General features: G+C 44.9%; 1 protein-coding gene across 1 annotated transcript in view; it reads right to left on the bottom strand.

Moving 5' to 3' along the window:
* The window catches only part of NDUFV2 (NADH:ubiquinone oxidoreductase core subunit V2), a 175,465-nt gene that overhangs the window by 51,260 nt on the left and 107,418 nt on the right, over positions 1-16,787 (bottom strand). The window contains exons 5-6 of the mRNA XM_078688131.1: positions 14,680-14,848; positions 2,338-2,447 (exon numbers count right to left, since the gene is read on the bottom strand). Of these exons, the coding sequence (XP_078544257.1) occupies positions 2,338-2,447; positions 14,680-14,848 (279 nt within the window). The remainder of the gene's footprint in view (positions 1-2,337; positions 2,448-14,679; positions 14,849-16,787) is intronic.

The raw sequence follows: 16,787 nt of genomic DNA, 5'->3' as shown, positions 1-16,787 counted from the left end.
TTGGTAGTTTGGTCTGCTCTGTTCCCATGATGCACTGGGCCAGGGACAGACTAATTTGCATGTAGCCAGGTTCTGAACTGGGATGGTGCAGTGAGCTAAAAAACGGTGATGGATCAAGCCCTGACCTTTTGACTGGGTAGGAGTGTTCTGCTTAATTCAGATACTCTGTCCATCACCACCCCCCTTTTTGATTCGTTTTGGCCACCACAAGTGTGGAAGGGTATGCTCAGATGTGAGTCCCTTGCTCACTGCACCATCAGGATTCAAGCAAGCCGGGCCGAAGACGGCTGTAATGCCAGAAACCGGTCCCCGGAAGCTTGTTTCCTTTCCAGTAAAGAATTGGCTTGGTAGTTTGGTCTGCCCTGTTCCCATGATGCACTGGGCCAGGGACAGACTAATTTGCATGTAGCCAGGTTCTGAACTGGGATGGTGCAGTGAGCTCAAAAACGGTGATGAATCAAGCCCTGATCTTTTGACTGGGTAGGAGTGTTCTGCTTAATTCAGATACTCTGTCCATCACCACCACCCTTTTTGAATCGTTTTGGCCACCACAAGTGTGGAAGGGTATGCTCAGATGCGAGTCCCTTGCTCACTGCACCATCAGGATTCAAGCAAGCCGGGCCGAAGACGGCTGTAATGCCAGAAACTGGTCCCCGGAAGCTTGTTTCCTTTCCAGTAAAGAATTGGCTTGGTAGTTTGGTCTGCCCTGTTCCCATGATGCACTGGGCCAGGGACAGACTAATTTGCATGTAGCCAGGTTCTGAACTGGGATGGTGCAGTGAGCTAAAAAATGGTGCTGGATCAAGCCCTGATCTTTTGACTGGGTAGGAGTGTTCTGCTTAATTCAGATACTCTGTCCATCACCACCCCCCTTTTTGAAACGTTTAGGTTTACAGCGGGATTCCTGCGGCTCACACCGCGTTTATTCCCAGCGGCCGCTAATGAAGCTTGATGCGAGCGGCTCCTACCGTGTTTGACTTTACCGCAATCCTACAGCGGCACCACAGGCGTTCCACGGCCGCATTGGAGGCCGCCCTGCTGACTTGGACTAGCGGCTCCTACGGCTCCTGTGTCAACGACCGCTCCGGGGGTCCGGGCAACAGTGGCAATGGTGGCTCCCGCCGCGTTCTCATTTCTCGGCAGCTCCAGCGGCTTGCTTGAAGCCTCCACCGCCCTAACCGCCCGAAGTTTTCGATCGCTGGCGGCTCCAGCCCGACACAGCTTGCCTCTGCGTTCAACTCTCAGACTCTCTGTCTCCCGCCCGGCGAGCTGACGAGCTTCAGGTGCGTGCGATCAGCAGAACTCTGTTTCCTGAATCCAAGCAGGGTTGTTTCGTACAGCGAGAGGAGCAACAGGATAATTGCTACAGTAGAAGTCTGTGGGAAGATGTATCCAATAAATATGCTGATCAGACTCATGGGTCTTTGACAAATACTGTACTAATTTGAGTTGACCTAGGCATACACATCTCGGAAGAGAAAAGAAATCTACATTTTAGTCAGGCATTCAGACACATGGGAAACAGACATTCAACCAACAAAAAATAAAACACAAATCCATCTACACTAGAGCATTGTAAAAAATAAAAGTTTGACGCTGCTGTTAGACGTTTAGTAACTCTACATTCCTTTACTCTGCTAGTTTAATTTTCTGTGGCAACATTTTGGAGGGCTGACAAGGCATTTAGATTTATTTAAGCTTTATTTCAATCACTATCCACCGTCAACATTTACTGTTCTGGTTAAAAAAAAATTCACTACCTAATTGGATGCATGCTTAGAAGGCGCTTTGAGTGACCAGAAAGATAAACGTATAGAACCGAATTCCATGAAAATGTTGCAAATCAATAATGGATATAAAGTTTGTTGCGACTGTTGTCAAAGTAATGAGCTATTTTTCTGGCACAGTATTGCCATAGCATTTTAAGTTATGTGGGAGAGCTGTGTTGGCATGGACACTCAGTGCTTCCTTCCCTGCTACTTCATCCTGTGCGATGCAGACGTCCTTCCTCTGTTTTCTTTATATATAGTGTTTTGCAGGACTAAAGTTGATTTTGATATTTAACGCAATGTGCGAACATAGCATATTGTGTTTGTTTTGATTATACTGGTTACAACAAAAATCCTAATATGTATCAGTTTAGAAACGGTGTTCACTTGATCAACTTCACACCAAAAGAAATGGTTGAAACAAATGGGCAAGCTTCGAAACATTCATCAGTCGGTGAGACGAGAGTCAACCAAAATTATGGTGGAGTGACTAAATTACAGGTCAGTACCATACAGGAGTCAATAAAACTGCACATTTGAATAAAAGGAGGTAGAAAAATTGACTTACATAATAGTTATCATTGATTTGTACCATCGGTGCATTTACACAGGCTCCCAAACATTCAACTTCTATCAAAGTAAACATTTTGTCAGGCGTTGTCTCTCCGACCTTTATGCCTAAAGAATATTTTAGAAAGTTAGTTACAAAAGATTATTTAGCAAACTTGATACTTTACACATTAATAAAACAGCGGAGTAATACCAGTGGTGCTGGAACAATTTTGAGAGTGGTGGTTGTAGCATCCTGCTACTAATAACCACAGACACTATTTCTTATGTATACTGGAGCTTTATTGTGTTGCATCCAGGCTGTCTCCTGTCCCTACTCTAACTGCCCGGTTCATGTCCCCCGGCTCCTCCTGTTCCTGCTCCTCCCAAGACTCCGCCCCCCAACCACTAGACTACCTCACACAATTCTACATCTCCCCCTTTCTTAACAAAGTGAGCTTAATGTCCTTAGTGTTCGCAGTTCTTCAATCCACCACACGGGTTGGCGGACAGCCTGTTCTTCAAGCCTCATTAGTGTCGAATCAGTGATGGGCTTGGCTTTGGTTAGTCTTTCCGGTGTCTTGATCAGAGCATTCTTGACCACGTTGCGTGTAAACTGTTTACTCTCACAGTCTGCAGTCCTCATGTTTCCTTCTGGTGGTGTAACTACGGTTAGTTCAGATGCTCGATCTCTTTCATGAGTGGATAATGTTCTCCTCTTCAGAGCGCCCGCATCTACTTTTACTTCCTTTTGTCCTGTCCAGCCGAGGGCAACACTGCCCTCCAATTCAGGGTCATGTATACCAGACAGTATGGTGCTATTTGATGAAACTGTCTTGGCTTGATTCGGTAACTCATTCACAGCCTCGGGTTGTCTGGCGAACTCGTGAGCTCTCTGTGCATAGGCATGTTTTTCTCTCATCTGATAATCTCTCTCTACTGACACGTCCGGCTTTCCTTGCGGAATGACTGGCTGGTCCCTTCCCATCCGGTGACTAAGGTCCACTGTCTCTGTTTTCCTTTTGTAGGTCCTTTGAGTCAGCCTCGCGGATCCCTTCAGGGGTGACGGTGTCTGATCTATGTCCGGATATACTTGTGACTGACATGACAGGTTGTCTTGTGGAGTGACTGAGTATTCAGAGACCTTAGTGTGTGACATGTTGCTCTTGACGGGAAGGATGTCCTCTGGTTCCATGGTGCGTTCGGGTGGTTGACGCCATGGCTGTTGTCGGGACCATGACTCGGTCGACTCACGGGAATGAACAGACGTGCTCTCTGGGTCGGAGAAGTCCTTTGTCGACTTCCAGGATTGGACAGACGAGCTCTCTGAATCAGAGGAGGTCTTGGCCATACCCCTTTTAGAGGAGCGGACAGATGCGCTCTCTGAACCAGAGGAGTTCCTGGCCATAGACGTGCTTTCTGGGTCAGAGAAGTCCTTTGTCGACTTCCAGGATCGGATGGATGTGCACTCCGCGTCAGAGAGATCCTTCTCCCCATTCCTTCTCAAACGTTTCTTTGAAACTGTCTTGGGTAATGGATTTTTGAATTCCGTAGTCCGTGGCAAACTGCACTTCCCCTTTGAGTTGTCTTTGAGAAGCTTCTCCGTGTGTCTTTGTTGGAACATCCTCAATGCTGTCTTATTTGGGAGGTTGTTTGATGATCCCGTGCTTGTTCCTTGTGCTTGGTCCCAAGCTTTTGCCTCTTTGTCCTTCTCGCCTGAAGTTACCAATTTCCTCTCCGTTTCTTCGTTGTCGCGGGAGCCACGGGTGCATGGATCTTTTCTGGTTCGTTGCTGTGGAGGATCAGTCCGTCTTGTGCGACCTGTTTCTCCTTCTTGCTTGTTTAATGCTCTAACACCTCTGATCTGGGGGTGATGTGTTCTCCTGCCAGATGTTTCCTTGGACTCGTCTTCACTGCTTGACGACTGATGTTCCTGCGCCAACTTCCGGTGTGGACCAGTGCGACCCCTTCTTCTATGGTTTGTCTTTCTCTCCCACTTGTTGTGCAGAATGCCCTCTTGTCCAGGAGTGCAATCTGTCCCACTTGACGCTCTTTCCTCATCAGAGTACTGTGTGTCATACTTTGAATGACTCCTTGAGGAACTCCTGGGGGGTGAATAATTCCTTGGAATTGTCTTTTGGATGGTTGACTCTGAGTCATCTGACTCCCAGTGATCCGTGGTGGACTTTGAGTAGTCGGACGCTGAGGGATCTGACTGAGTAATCCTTGTCACTTTCTTTGTCACTGTATCTTTCCCGTTGTCTTTTTTCTGGTCTGCCTTCCCTCTCTCTCTTTTCAGATCTGTTTGTTTTCTGAGTTCTGTCTTCCCAGATATCTTGATGGTTTGCTCTCAGGTGCACGTCCTTCAATCCGTCTCTTGCTTTGATTTGCCTTCCAATTTCGGCCTTCTTGATGATTTCCTTTAACGACCAATGCCCTTGCAGGATCTTGCGCTTTGTGTCAGGGTTTGTGCAACCTTCAACTATCCGAAGTCGAACCGCATCATCATTTGTAAAAGTGTTGAAGTGGCAGCCTCGTACCAGACTTTGCAACCGAGTGATGAAATTTGGCAACGGTTCGCCTGGTTCCTGCCGTGCTGTATTGAAAATCATGCGATTATGATCCACATCTGTCTGTGCGTTGAGATGGGCACAGAGCTCCCTTTGGAGTCTTTTATAGATTTCTGTATCCTCTTTGGAAGATGTCCTGATTGGGCATCGGCCCTCAGGACCCACCAGATGGAGGAGTAGTATCAGACATTTTCTCTCTCTTTGCTCACCATTGGCTTTTAAGAAATCTTCCAATGCTTCGAGCCACCAGTGTCGTTTGAGATTCGAGATCCAATCATCAGTCTGCACCGCTGGGGCCGGTACTTCAATTTATGGAGTGACCCGCTGTGCTACGTCTCCTCCCGCCATGAGAGAGGGAGATTCTGGTCAAGGTCTTTGGTCTGTCGTTTGCTTAGGAATTGATAGTCTTTGTAACCATCACAGTATGCGCCGGTGAATGAACTTGGATGGTTCTACTCTCTCCGGGGTCCTCTGTAGGACTGCCCTCCTCTGGGTCTTCTGCAGTTCTGCCCAGCAGCTCTTCTCCCCTCGGCGCTCTTCGGTTAGTGCTCAGTGTCGTCTTTGTCTGTCTCTTGCATGCGTCTGCGTTAGTTTCTTTTCCACACTTGCATTGGCCAATGTATGTTGCATCACCTTTGTAGGTGCTCGTGCTGGTTTGCTGTTTCTTGCCAGTGTTTGATTATTTGCTTTTCCAGTGTTTGTTTGTTTTCCGCCAATGCTTGTTTGGTTTTCACCAATGTTTGTTTGGCCTTCACCAATGCTTATTTTCTTCCTTTGCCACGATTTATCCAATGCTTGTTGATTTGCATGTATCAATGTTTGTCTATTTGCAGGTATCAATGCTCGTTTCTTTGCATGTACCAGTGCTTGTATGCTCTTCGCCACTGCTTGTTTATTTGATTTTGTCAGTGCTTGTTTGGTCTTTGCCAATGCTTGTTTGGTCTTCGCCAATGCTTGTTTCTATTTTCTCAGGTATCTCGGTGTTTTGTCAAACCTGCATTTAGTGTTGCACCAACTTGTGCTTGTTTATTTATCTGGTTGGCTTTGCATTAGCTCGTGCTTGTTGTCTTTAAGTGCTCTGGTCTGCCAAGGCTTGTTTATTTGGTGACGCCTGACTCTAAAAATGGCCGCTCTCTGGACATCCAGGGGTCTATCTCTGGGTTGCCTGACTTCAAAATGGCCGCCCAGGTACAGCTTAGTGATGTCCTCCAAGGCGCCTGACTCTAAGATGGCCGCCTCCATGCACTCTCATTCTCCACGAGGTCTTGGTTCTCATGCACTCCTCAGCTCACTCACCGATGGTCTTTTCACTGGATCACCAGGATTTCCGCAGCTCAGCTTCGAGGCCACTCTCACCCTACAGGTAGGCCAGGGGGGGGGCGAGCTCCGGTTTCTCCCGTCGGCCGCTCGCCGTTTCTCACACATCGGGGGTGAGACCCGATGTCGGCCGACTCTGCACTTTCTCTCCGGTGCCTCTGCAGGAGTCACTTGGCTTCTGGGACCCCTTCCACATTCACGAGTCACTTCAGTGGGACTGGGGTGGGCTCCCAGTACCTCCTTTATCGTCAGCGTCACTGGGGCAATTCCGGCGCTTTCTTTTGGCGCGAAAGCGTCTTTCAAACGCCGGCCATGCAGCGCTTCTTTCCGACCACTTGCCAAAACTCACGCATCGGGCGTGAGGTTTTCCGCCGTCGGGAAATGCACAAGCCCCGATCTCTGCGCTCTCAACAGCGCTTGACAGCGGCGCCTCCCAGACGACGTTCGCTGTTCTGGGGCACTTCTTGCTCAGTTTTTCCGCGCCACACAGGGTCGGAGTGGGCTCCCGATCTCTGCAATCGCGACACTCACTCAGGGCACACGCTTCCAGCGTGAGATGCGTGATCGGCTCCTCTCCTCAGCTGGGCTTCACTCGGCGGCGTTTTCTTCGACGCTGCCTAGGGACAGGTGTTTACTTAGGGGCTGCAGGCAGGGGATTCACCATCCCACCCTCGTCGCCAGTTGTAGCATCCTGCTACTAATAACCACAGACACTATTTCTTATGTATACTGGAGCTTTATTGTGTTGCATCCAGGCTGTCTCCTGTCCCTACTCTAACTGCCCGGTTCCTGTCCCCCGGCTCCTCCTGTTCCTGCTCCTCCCAAGACTCCGCCCCCCAACCACTAGACTACCTCACACAATTCTACAGAGGTGCTACCATCAATGTTACATCACTGACCTCATAGGGATTGTGAACAATGCTAGCGTCACAAAGTGTAGCAAAGGAGACGAGCCCATTCAGCAAGAGTGGTAATAAGTCTACTGGACAATACATTACTAAATCTTGGTGTGGTAGTGTACTGTCATTCACAGACCGCACATTTCACATTAAATGGCAAGTAACTCTGAGCAGACAGTGTTGGTGATAAAAATGTTTAGCACACAAAGGGCAATGTGTGGAAATTGTATTTCAGTGGGATTTGTCAATTGAGCATGACTAAGTAAAGTGTCTTGATTAGCTTAATCCTATATCAAATCCTCGTTTCCATCTTAGTTCAGAACTACAAAAAAATCGCCTCATTTATGCTTTCTAAACTGCCTTATATATTGTGAAATATATTTGTACAGTTAATTTATAGGTGTTTAAAATGTGTGCTAGAAAAACGACTTCCTTCAGCATTTCCTTTCACGTGGGCAAGATTCCGGCATAGTTCACTTTACAAAATCCTCTCACTTAGCAATCAGAGAAAGAAAAGTAAACACCAATCTCCATTTTAAAAGTATAAGCAGTAATTGATCATAAGACCTAGCCTGACATTTGACCTATGTCTTTGAAAGTAAAGCATAGTTGACTAGTTAAAAACAAACTTTTAAGGCATCTTAAATTACTTGTTCACCTTCGGAAATTAGCATGGTTATTTTGAGAGTGCTGCAGGACCCCTACTTCCAGCACAAACGAGTAATAATGTCACACACAGTATTAATTCCAGAACTTGGTCTTTCAGCCTCGCCCACTTTTCTTCACATGCATGGGTCAGTGGTCCTGATTCTTTGATAAAGCTTGAAAATGGATCTAAATATAATGCAGGAGACCAGAGTGCATAAGCACCCCCCTCTCTACACATGGATTATGTCTCAGTCTGCCAATTCTATTTTTTGAAAGGTTATACAGAGGTAACAGAACACAGTTAAAGGCAGAGCAGGTCTGTTTAATGAAGGAAGGGGCAAGCTAAGGGACTAAAGGTACCATAGGGAGTATAATGTACATAGGTTAACTTACCAGCACCTCTCTATTCTTATACAAAGGAAAGTAAGTCAGCTATTGCCGATACAGATCAAGCTTAAAATGTTCCTCCGCCAGACCGTTTCACCAGGGCATCAGTTCAACCAACTAATATCAACTGCATATCAAATGCAGAAAGTATGGCACACAACACACACAACACACACATCTTCTTAACAAATTATCATCTGAGCGTTGATCGGATAGGCCACACATTTATCTTGATCTTCCGGACATAATTTTGCATTATTAACTTTGTATGAGTACTTAAAAAGGTAAAAACAAGTTAGAATGCATTACACAACTCTTTCATGCCACTGTAAAGTGCCATCATATCTAACCAATAACCCACTACAGTAAAGAACATGATCTGGATTTGAATTGTCCAGTCTATTTTTAAAATCTTCAATACCCAACACTATAGTTTCAAGGCACTGCTCAACAAAAGCAATCCTAAAATTAACAGAAAAATAAATTGTCATATGAATACATATAGTAAATATAACAAGCATTGACAAAGCTAATAGGTCTCGCCTTTGGGACCGTATAAGTGTTTAGCTATGCAACAGTTGATGTTGTTGCACCAAGGATATTGTGCTGGATAACTAAACACTTGTAAGGTCCCAAAGGCGAGACCAATTGGCTTTGCCAATGCTTCTTTATTTTGAGAGGAAGAGAACCAGCACTTCTATTTTTCCATTTCAAGCACTGCCCAGCACACCAAACAGCCAGTAACCCGGCCAACACAACTGCACCACTCATGCACTGTGGGAAATGCCCCGAGAGACTGAAAGAGAAATGCCAAGCATTTGGGCAGAAGTGCGAGGATCTGGTACACCAAATCATTTCATGTGTCGGAACTGCGCCAGTGCACAGCAGAGGCGGCCACTGAATAAGAGGACAGAGGAGTAACACAAGCCCCTGCAGGCCTTGCAACGCAGGGGATGGGGGAACCAGACAGACCTCTCCGTCCCCACTACTATTTAGAGGCACCATTCCGTCATTTGGCAGACTCAGGGGCCCCTCTTCCCATTCTGCATGTGAGGGCGCCATTTTACGCCACGGCAATGCACAATGTCATTCTTAGACTGAGCTTGGAACGAGCAGCACAGCTTCAGGGTTATTTGCAGAGAACTTTCGGATATTCACTGCAGCATTTTTTGCACCCGCGGTACTACTTACCCTAGATTGTGGCGAAGACTGCAATGCTCTAGCGACAGGGTACACAAAGAGAAGCCTGCATGAATGTCAGGAGAAGAGGTGCGGTGAAAATAAGGACCAACCTAATTCAGGGGTGACAGCAGAATGATAGTGTGGGCGTTATCAAAGAGGTGACCCAAATCTCATTACGGTTGTCTTCAGAGTATGTTTAATGAAGGGCAGATGTGCAGCCTCACAGATGCCCAAAATAAGCAAATTACCTACCTGTTTGGACGCCAAGGCACACCAGCCCCAGCAGCAAAAAGCGCAGAAATGGTTAATACTATAGTGGTAGTGGATGTGGATTGTAGTTGAATAATAATATTAAAACAACAGGGTGCCTCTCGATTTTTCATGGCTCACTGCAGCATATTGCATGCTGGGATTTGCAGGCCCACGCTTGTAATACTTACAGGTTCCTTGAATGTGGATAAAAGTCCCTCTTATGACGTGCACAAAGTTAAGAGACGTGCACGTGCTTGTCTTTGTGATTCATGAAACGCGGAGAGAGATCAGTGAGTGACTGGTTGAGGCCGGTGTTTCTGTGCATCTAATACATAGCTCTATTTCCGGCACAGGCCGGCACGAGAGATCGGCCTGTAGAGCTGAACTGTGTGTGAGTAAGGAGTGTGATGTACGTGTTATAGTCTCTCTTCCTCGTTTCAAGAGGGTCATGTGAGTGCCTGCCTCAAATTAAGCACTGTCCGGCCATCCACCCCCAAACAAGTAAAAGGATCTCATTGGCTTGAGTAAGGTCACCCACTCCTACAAATTTTCCTCCTCTAACCCCCAAAAATGTTCATCTCGATTGATTTCAATGGGTTCACATTCCAAAACCACTGAATCATGCTGTGGGAGGGCCGTGTGTATGCGCGTCTCGCGAGGGCACCTTTGTGTCTGAGTACTTACGCAAGAGATATAGGAGGGGTGTCTCTGGGACTGGACTGCCCGTCTCATTCGCTCCGGTAGTGGCCAGTGTGTGCTGGGAGACAGCAGCTTTCTGCAGATTCCTCCTTCATGCACATGCCACTAAGTTCATTTCGGGTGAGCTGTTTGTAAAAGCTCCTGCTCTCCGCACGCACACCCAGGCATTTCCAGACCAAGCACCCCACCCCCAGGCCTGAGCTGTGGAAAGTAAAAACAAGATCACCTGTGCCACCAGCGCTGACCGCCATCTGTTTCCAATTAACTGGATAATTGGAAACAGATGGCGCTGCTGCTCGCTCCCGAGCACCCTAGGCCAGGGGACAGAGAGGGTGGGACATGCACCTGCCTTGGATCAATTGTGTGCCGTCTTTCTTAGAAATACGTATTCAAAGGCCAATTGCGGGTGATAAAAAAAAAGCACACGCACGAGCCTGTATTTTGAGTTTAAGAGTCCTTACTAGAAACCTCATAGAGCCGCGCATGTGCGCTGGCTTAGGAGAATCCTAATAAAAATGACACTACCCAACGTCAAGGCATAACATTAACAGAGCTGAATAAAATTCTTGTATCACAAAGTCATCCTAACCTCAAGGTTCTCAAGAGCCCTCTCTAAATCAGAATGGAGTTTTAAAACTACATAGAAACTAGAAAGCCATTTTCTGATATATACCCGTTCAAAACTTTTCAAGAAAAATTATTGGTGTACAGCACAACCTTGTTCTCAGGGGAAAGGATTCAAGGTTTTGTGGGTGAAGGAGTTCAGAACTTGCTAGTTCTGCAAGCAGACATAATTGAAGCTCTCCTCTTTAGTGTTACCACCTGTGGAGAAGCGTGGCTCAGTGGTTAGAGGTGGCAGACCCGGATGCTGAGATCGGCCGTGGACCAGGGTTCGATTCCCCGCCTCGGCGGGTCTCGGGCTCAAAAATTCCACGGACTCGACAATTCGCGCTCTGGTGCCTACTCAACTCACGGGGTCACACTCTGCGACTCTGGGCAATAGCTTGCTTAATCTCCACTACGGCCCCTCGCGGCGGGATGCCTGGCTTTCACCTTGTGGATACCCTGCCGGGGCATCTCACAGGGGAATACCAGGACGGGTTCCCTAAGCAAGCGCCTTGATACCTTCGGGTGATACGTGCGCTATATAAGTCGCAATACATTTACAATATCATCCGCAACCACAGTCCCTAAAGGCTTGTGCATGAAATCATTTTAAACCACATACATATTCTAGTATTTCTGATTGGTGAATGTAGGAAATGACCATATTTTGCTTATGTACCCCAAGATTGTTTGCTTTAAGTGTTTTTACTGACTGTAGAATATGGAGCACTTTACCCTTACTAACCAGAGGTAAAGTGCTGGTGCTACTGCTTTCAAAATGATGGAATGAGTTTATCCTAATTGGCATATTTAGCTTGCCTATAAGACCCTAATATATGGGCCAAAATGTACCCAGGGTCTGTAGGTTGTGTCAATAGTAGACTGCAGCATCTATTGTGTGTTACCCTACAGTGGCACTGCAAACATGGCTTAATGCCTACCACTGTAGCCGGACTGTAGAAGTGCAAAAACTGCATTATGACCTGTCAAAATAAACTCTTGACCGGTCAAAACCTCCCTTTTACATATTAAAAAGTTACCCCTATGTAGGCCTTGAAGCCCACAAGGCAGGGTGACTGGTATTTAAATGTACGGCATGTAGAAAGTTAAAGTGTCCTTACAGTGACTAGCACCCAAAATCTATTTTCACGTTATGAAGGCTGGGTGACCCATAGAGAAAGCCAGAATGCAGATTAAAATCCTGATACTTTGTCTCAGGAGTGGGACAACCTAGAAAAATAAACAACTATATTTATTATTTATTAAAATCCAAATCAACTGTGAATTTTGCATTTGTTTTTCTCCTATCTAGTGACTAGGATTTCAACATGTGTGAAAAAGGTTTGAAATGACTTCCAGAAGAAAACAACAGGTTGACTCAAATGACCAGAGATGAATCATCCAAACCTTACCAAATATGCAGGATGGGGCTATGGATAATATTTTTGACACTGCTTACTCAAATGCTGCCTGGCATGTGTGCCGAGATTACATATAATTCTCTGGGTACACTTGAAAGGAAGGGAACAGGGTGCCAAAACAGCTCTTATGTATTCATGGTCTGGTTGCTGGAAAACCCCGCTTCAGTTCTACCACACTTCTGTCTCTGGGTTTACTGGTGGCTGCTTCAAACTGGATTTTGGTGTTAGATGTGGGAGGACATCAGGATTACCATAGTACTCACCTCACATCGCCCACAAGTTTTAAAGCCATTTGCCATCTTGAAATTGCCTAAAGTGGGAAAGGGTGGCCCCAGAAACTTTCACCCCATTGTTTACGGTGTGCCGTGAAGCTATCCCATCCACGCTGAAATGCAGCATCTCTAGACACCTACTTCAGAACGCTCCTGGACCTGAGGATGAACAAAAGAGGGCTGATCTGCTCTCTGTGAGAGAAGCCCCGAAATACGACGAAGCCCTGAGCAAACTGTATACTTTATTTTCAAGAAGAAAATCCTGAAGCAGGATATAGATATGATATATATATATATCCAAAAAAACACATCGCTCCTTCCGATTGCTGGGGCCCCTCGGGAGGTGGCGTACTCGCCGGCGGAGCACGCCGGTAATCCAAGTCAAACACTCAAGAGCAAGGCTTGAAAGCCGAAACATGTTGTGAGAGGAATAAACCCCTTATTCTTCATCCTACTTGGTGTGGATTTTCGGTTGTTGAGAGCGTACGCTATTTGGACTTGGTGTTTGAGATATATATATATATATATATATATATATATATATATATATATATATATATATATATATATATATATATATATATATATATATATATATATATATATATAAAAAAATTAATATGGCAGCGAAAAAATCTCCGAAGTCGATTTGCATTGTGGTAAGGCACAATAGGTTAACACTGGGTTACCCAAATAAATTTAACAAGGGCTAAATTCAGTTGGGAAACAGCTAGAATTTTTTTCAAAGAATCCTTTAAATAGTCATTTAAAATTCAACATAACAGTGAAGTCGGGTTCTGATTTACTATTTTGGAAATTACACTTTTAGAAATGTGTTATTTCTCTGCCTAAACCTAAAACTGAATGACTTTGCCCAGGTGTTACCGGACCCCTGTTGGCTCCCCAAAGTGAGGTGCGTATTGCTCCCAGACAGGTGACAAAGGGCCTGTACGTGGGAGGTATGGGTCTTTCCGACAGGATGGTTGTGGAGGAGCTATACCTTTACCCTGAGTGAACTTTAAAGGACCTGTCCTGGCCCACACAGAAGAACCTGAAACTGGACGTGCTACTGCCTTCGTTTCACTAACCAGGCTGAAGCCAAACCTAGAGCAGAGGGGGGAACTAAATGGAACCAGTTTAGGAAATAGACAAAGGATTGTCTCTCCACAAACATGCTGGCACTAGGCATAAACGTGGCATCCCCAGAACCTGAAATCAGAACACTCTTGGATCTGTGAAAACTCAAAGACTGTCTTGCTGTCTGAAGCAAGACTGGACCTGCCTGCATAGAACTCGTCACCCCAAAACCGACCCCCAAGTGTAAGTCTGCTGACCTCCTGAGTAAACAAAAGAGATAAATGTCGGAGGTCTTTCCCAATTCCCTGCTGAGAAGACTCAAATAGAGAAGGCTAAGAGAAGGCTCACTGTATCCAACTCTGAGCAACTCAGAGTTTCAAAAATCTGTACCGAGCAGTTGTTGAATGAAAGCTTCACCAGATAGGAAGCAGAGCCCAGCTGTGCCGCGCAGCTCCCACCTGAAAGTTTCACCGGGCCCGATCCAGAGTGAGACAGAGCTCTGCAGAACAGACCCTATACCCAAGTCAGAAGGCAAAACCTTCAGTAGGACAAACCTGGTCGTTTATGGTGTGCGCTCCATCATGGCCGACCTGAACCGGACTCTGTCCTGGTCCAGTGCAACCAGATACCCACAGATTTGGCCATTTTTACTTGAAACTTCAAAAACTCTTATCTCCCTGGTTCTAATTATGGGATTCTTGTCATTTTAGTGCCATTTAATTTATTAAAATGTTCTCTAGTTTTATTAATTAATTGGGGATCCTTCTTGTGTAATGTTTTCACTTTATTGCTGCTTGAGTGCTGCATAAATACTTTACACATTGCCACTATGTTAAGCTGGACTGCTTTGTGCCACGCTACCAGAGAGTTAAGCAGATGTTTATTTAGTGACTTGTGGTTTAACCTGAAAAAGGATTGCGACTTTTATTTGAGGTGATAAACTAATACTTCACATTTGTTTTACAACCATGTATAAAACTCAAGCAATACTATTACTACAAATTGATAGATTTATAAATAAGTATTGATACCAAGTTTTTTCTGAATTGCCTCCAGTATGCTGTCAGAGTCCCGAAGCATGCAGGGTGTAGTTGTGCAGATCTGAATATGGTATTTGCCTACTGGTTGACGATTAAACATCGTGTAGAAAGTAGCTACTTCATATACTCTCATGGGAGGCATCTCAAGAACTTCAGCAACCTGCAATAAAAAAAGTCGATGAAAACAATGAGTATCACTGCATTTTTTTTATATATCAAACACTGTATTAGGTTTCATTATCATATGTAAGTAAACTAAAGGAGATTGTAATCTACATTAATAATATTGAATTATGGTACATTATTATGCAAAATGGAACAAACCTATCCAAAAAATAACCAAAAACCAGAAAACAACCTCTTTCTGGATGGACCATAAGCAACGGTTTCTCTCATCTCCTTTCATTATACATATCCTTTTCACCTGTGCTATTATGTGTTGCTCCCCTACATCAAGTTAAACAACTGTACATGGTAAAGGCGCAGCAGGCAAAAGAGATTATCCACAAGAGACAAATACTGTATCATCAACTATCACGTTCTTGAAAATGTCATATCCTGTTTTAGGAGATCATAAAATAATGTCTCCAAAGGTATAGTTTCCCATAGTCTTTGTATGCCCTGGGTCACTTGAAGGTTATCCATTTACTTCCAGCAGGCAACTATCAACATTCTTGCTGTTCCCAACAAGTGCATCAGTACAGACTTTTTCACTTCTTAGGCATTTGTTTTTTTGTCCTTAGTACACAAGAAATTGACCCAAGTGATTTGTAATGGGAAAGACCAATACCTGTTTGATGAGACAAATATCTGCTCTTTAAAACAGTTTAATCATCAAGCAAGCCCACCAAATATGTTTGAATGTTCCCTCAACCTTTTAAAGTCTTGAAGTCTCGAACACTTCCACTCTGAATTTGGGTAAATCTATGAGGCTGTGGGGTGGATGGGAAAAGGAAGGGGCTGGGCAGATGATGGGATGCCATTGATACATAATCTTGTAATGTGCTTCTCTGTTATATGCCGCAGTAAAGCCGTACCACACTTGTTGCCCTTCTCAGTCTTGTACATTCCTGTCCATGATCTTACCCAATTTGTCCTGGTACGCCCGAAAACTGTTGGGTCTGCTTTCCAGCAGCAATACAAACTCACAAAACAATGCTTTAAATGCCACTATTTTCCTTGATAAACCTTTTGAACAACATGCAAGAACTTGTGGCGGTTTCCTTATTTATTAGATTCTATACATAGTCTCTAATTTTTATGTAATGAATGTGCTTGGAATCAGGGGCTCAAATATTGTTTACACGGTTCATAAACCTTATGTAATTACTCTATCTTCCATTCCTTCTTCAATGTACCATTTTCATCGCAGGCAAGAATTAAGGGTTGCAATGCATTGAGAAGTGGAAGGTGGGGTGTTGAGGGTGCAAGATGGGTGGTGAATCCAAACTGAATACAAATTCGATCCTGGATCACTAGAGTGGTTTTGATCATCTAACTGGCATACACGCTCTTTCGTCTCGATTCTTCTGGATAGGAGACCAAGTCCCCGAGAGCCCTCTTTCCAACTGCCCTATCCATGTATGTCAAGTTATTCACATTTTCCGTGCTGGACCAGTCGTTTAAAATCCTTTAGTGCAAAACATGGAAGTATTTTAAAATATCAGGAATGGTGAGATCTTTTATCCATTCATACCATCAATAGTTTCAAAAGCAATCCCATTCTTGTGCCAGTCCACATAATGTCGACTTGGTGTTTACAAAGATTCTGGAGCTCTTTTCTGGGAACAGTAGAAGAGGGTCAATATATTAATTTTAATTACATTTACTCTATCTAAGCATGACATTTCCATTTTCCCAGGCCTAATCTGTAACAGTTCTCCTAGCACACTCCATCCACTGATTCGGTTAGGCAGAGTGGTATTATGTTTTAAGGTTTCGCCAGAGACAGTGCATGCACTGTAGCTGGAGAGACCTTTCGTTAACTTAAAAAATTAAAACATGAAAAATAAAAATCTTAAAAGGGCTTAAAGCCAGCCCATTAATTACCATTGGTTAGCTTCATTGTCACTCATTTTCTTGCTTCCCATTGGCCAGCG

This window comes from Lissotriton helveticus, chromosome 4_1 (assembly GCF_964261635.1).
Source record: "Lissotriton helveticus chromosome 4_1, aLisHel1.1, whole genome shotgun sequence".
Classification (NCBI taxonomy): domain Eukaryota; kingdom Metazoa; phylum Chordata; class Amphibia; order Caudata; family Salamandridae; genus Lissotriton; species Lissotriton helveticus.
The sequence above is the reverse complement of the archived record's forward strand: the minus strand, read 5'-3'. Positions and strand labels throughout refer to the sequence as shown.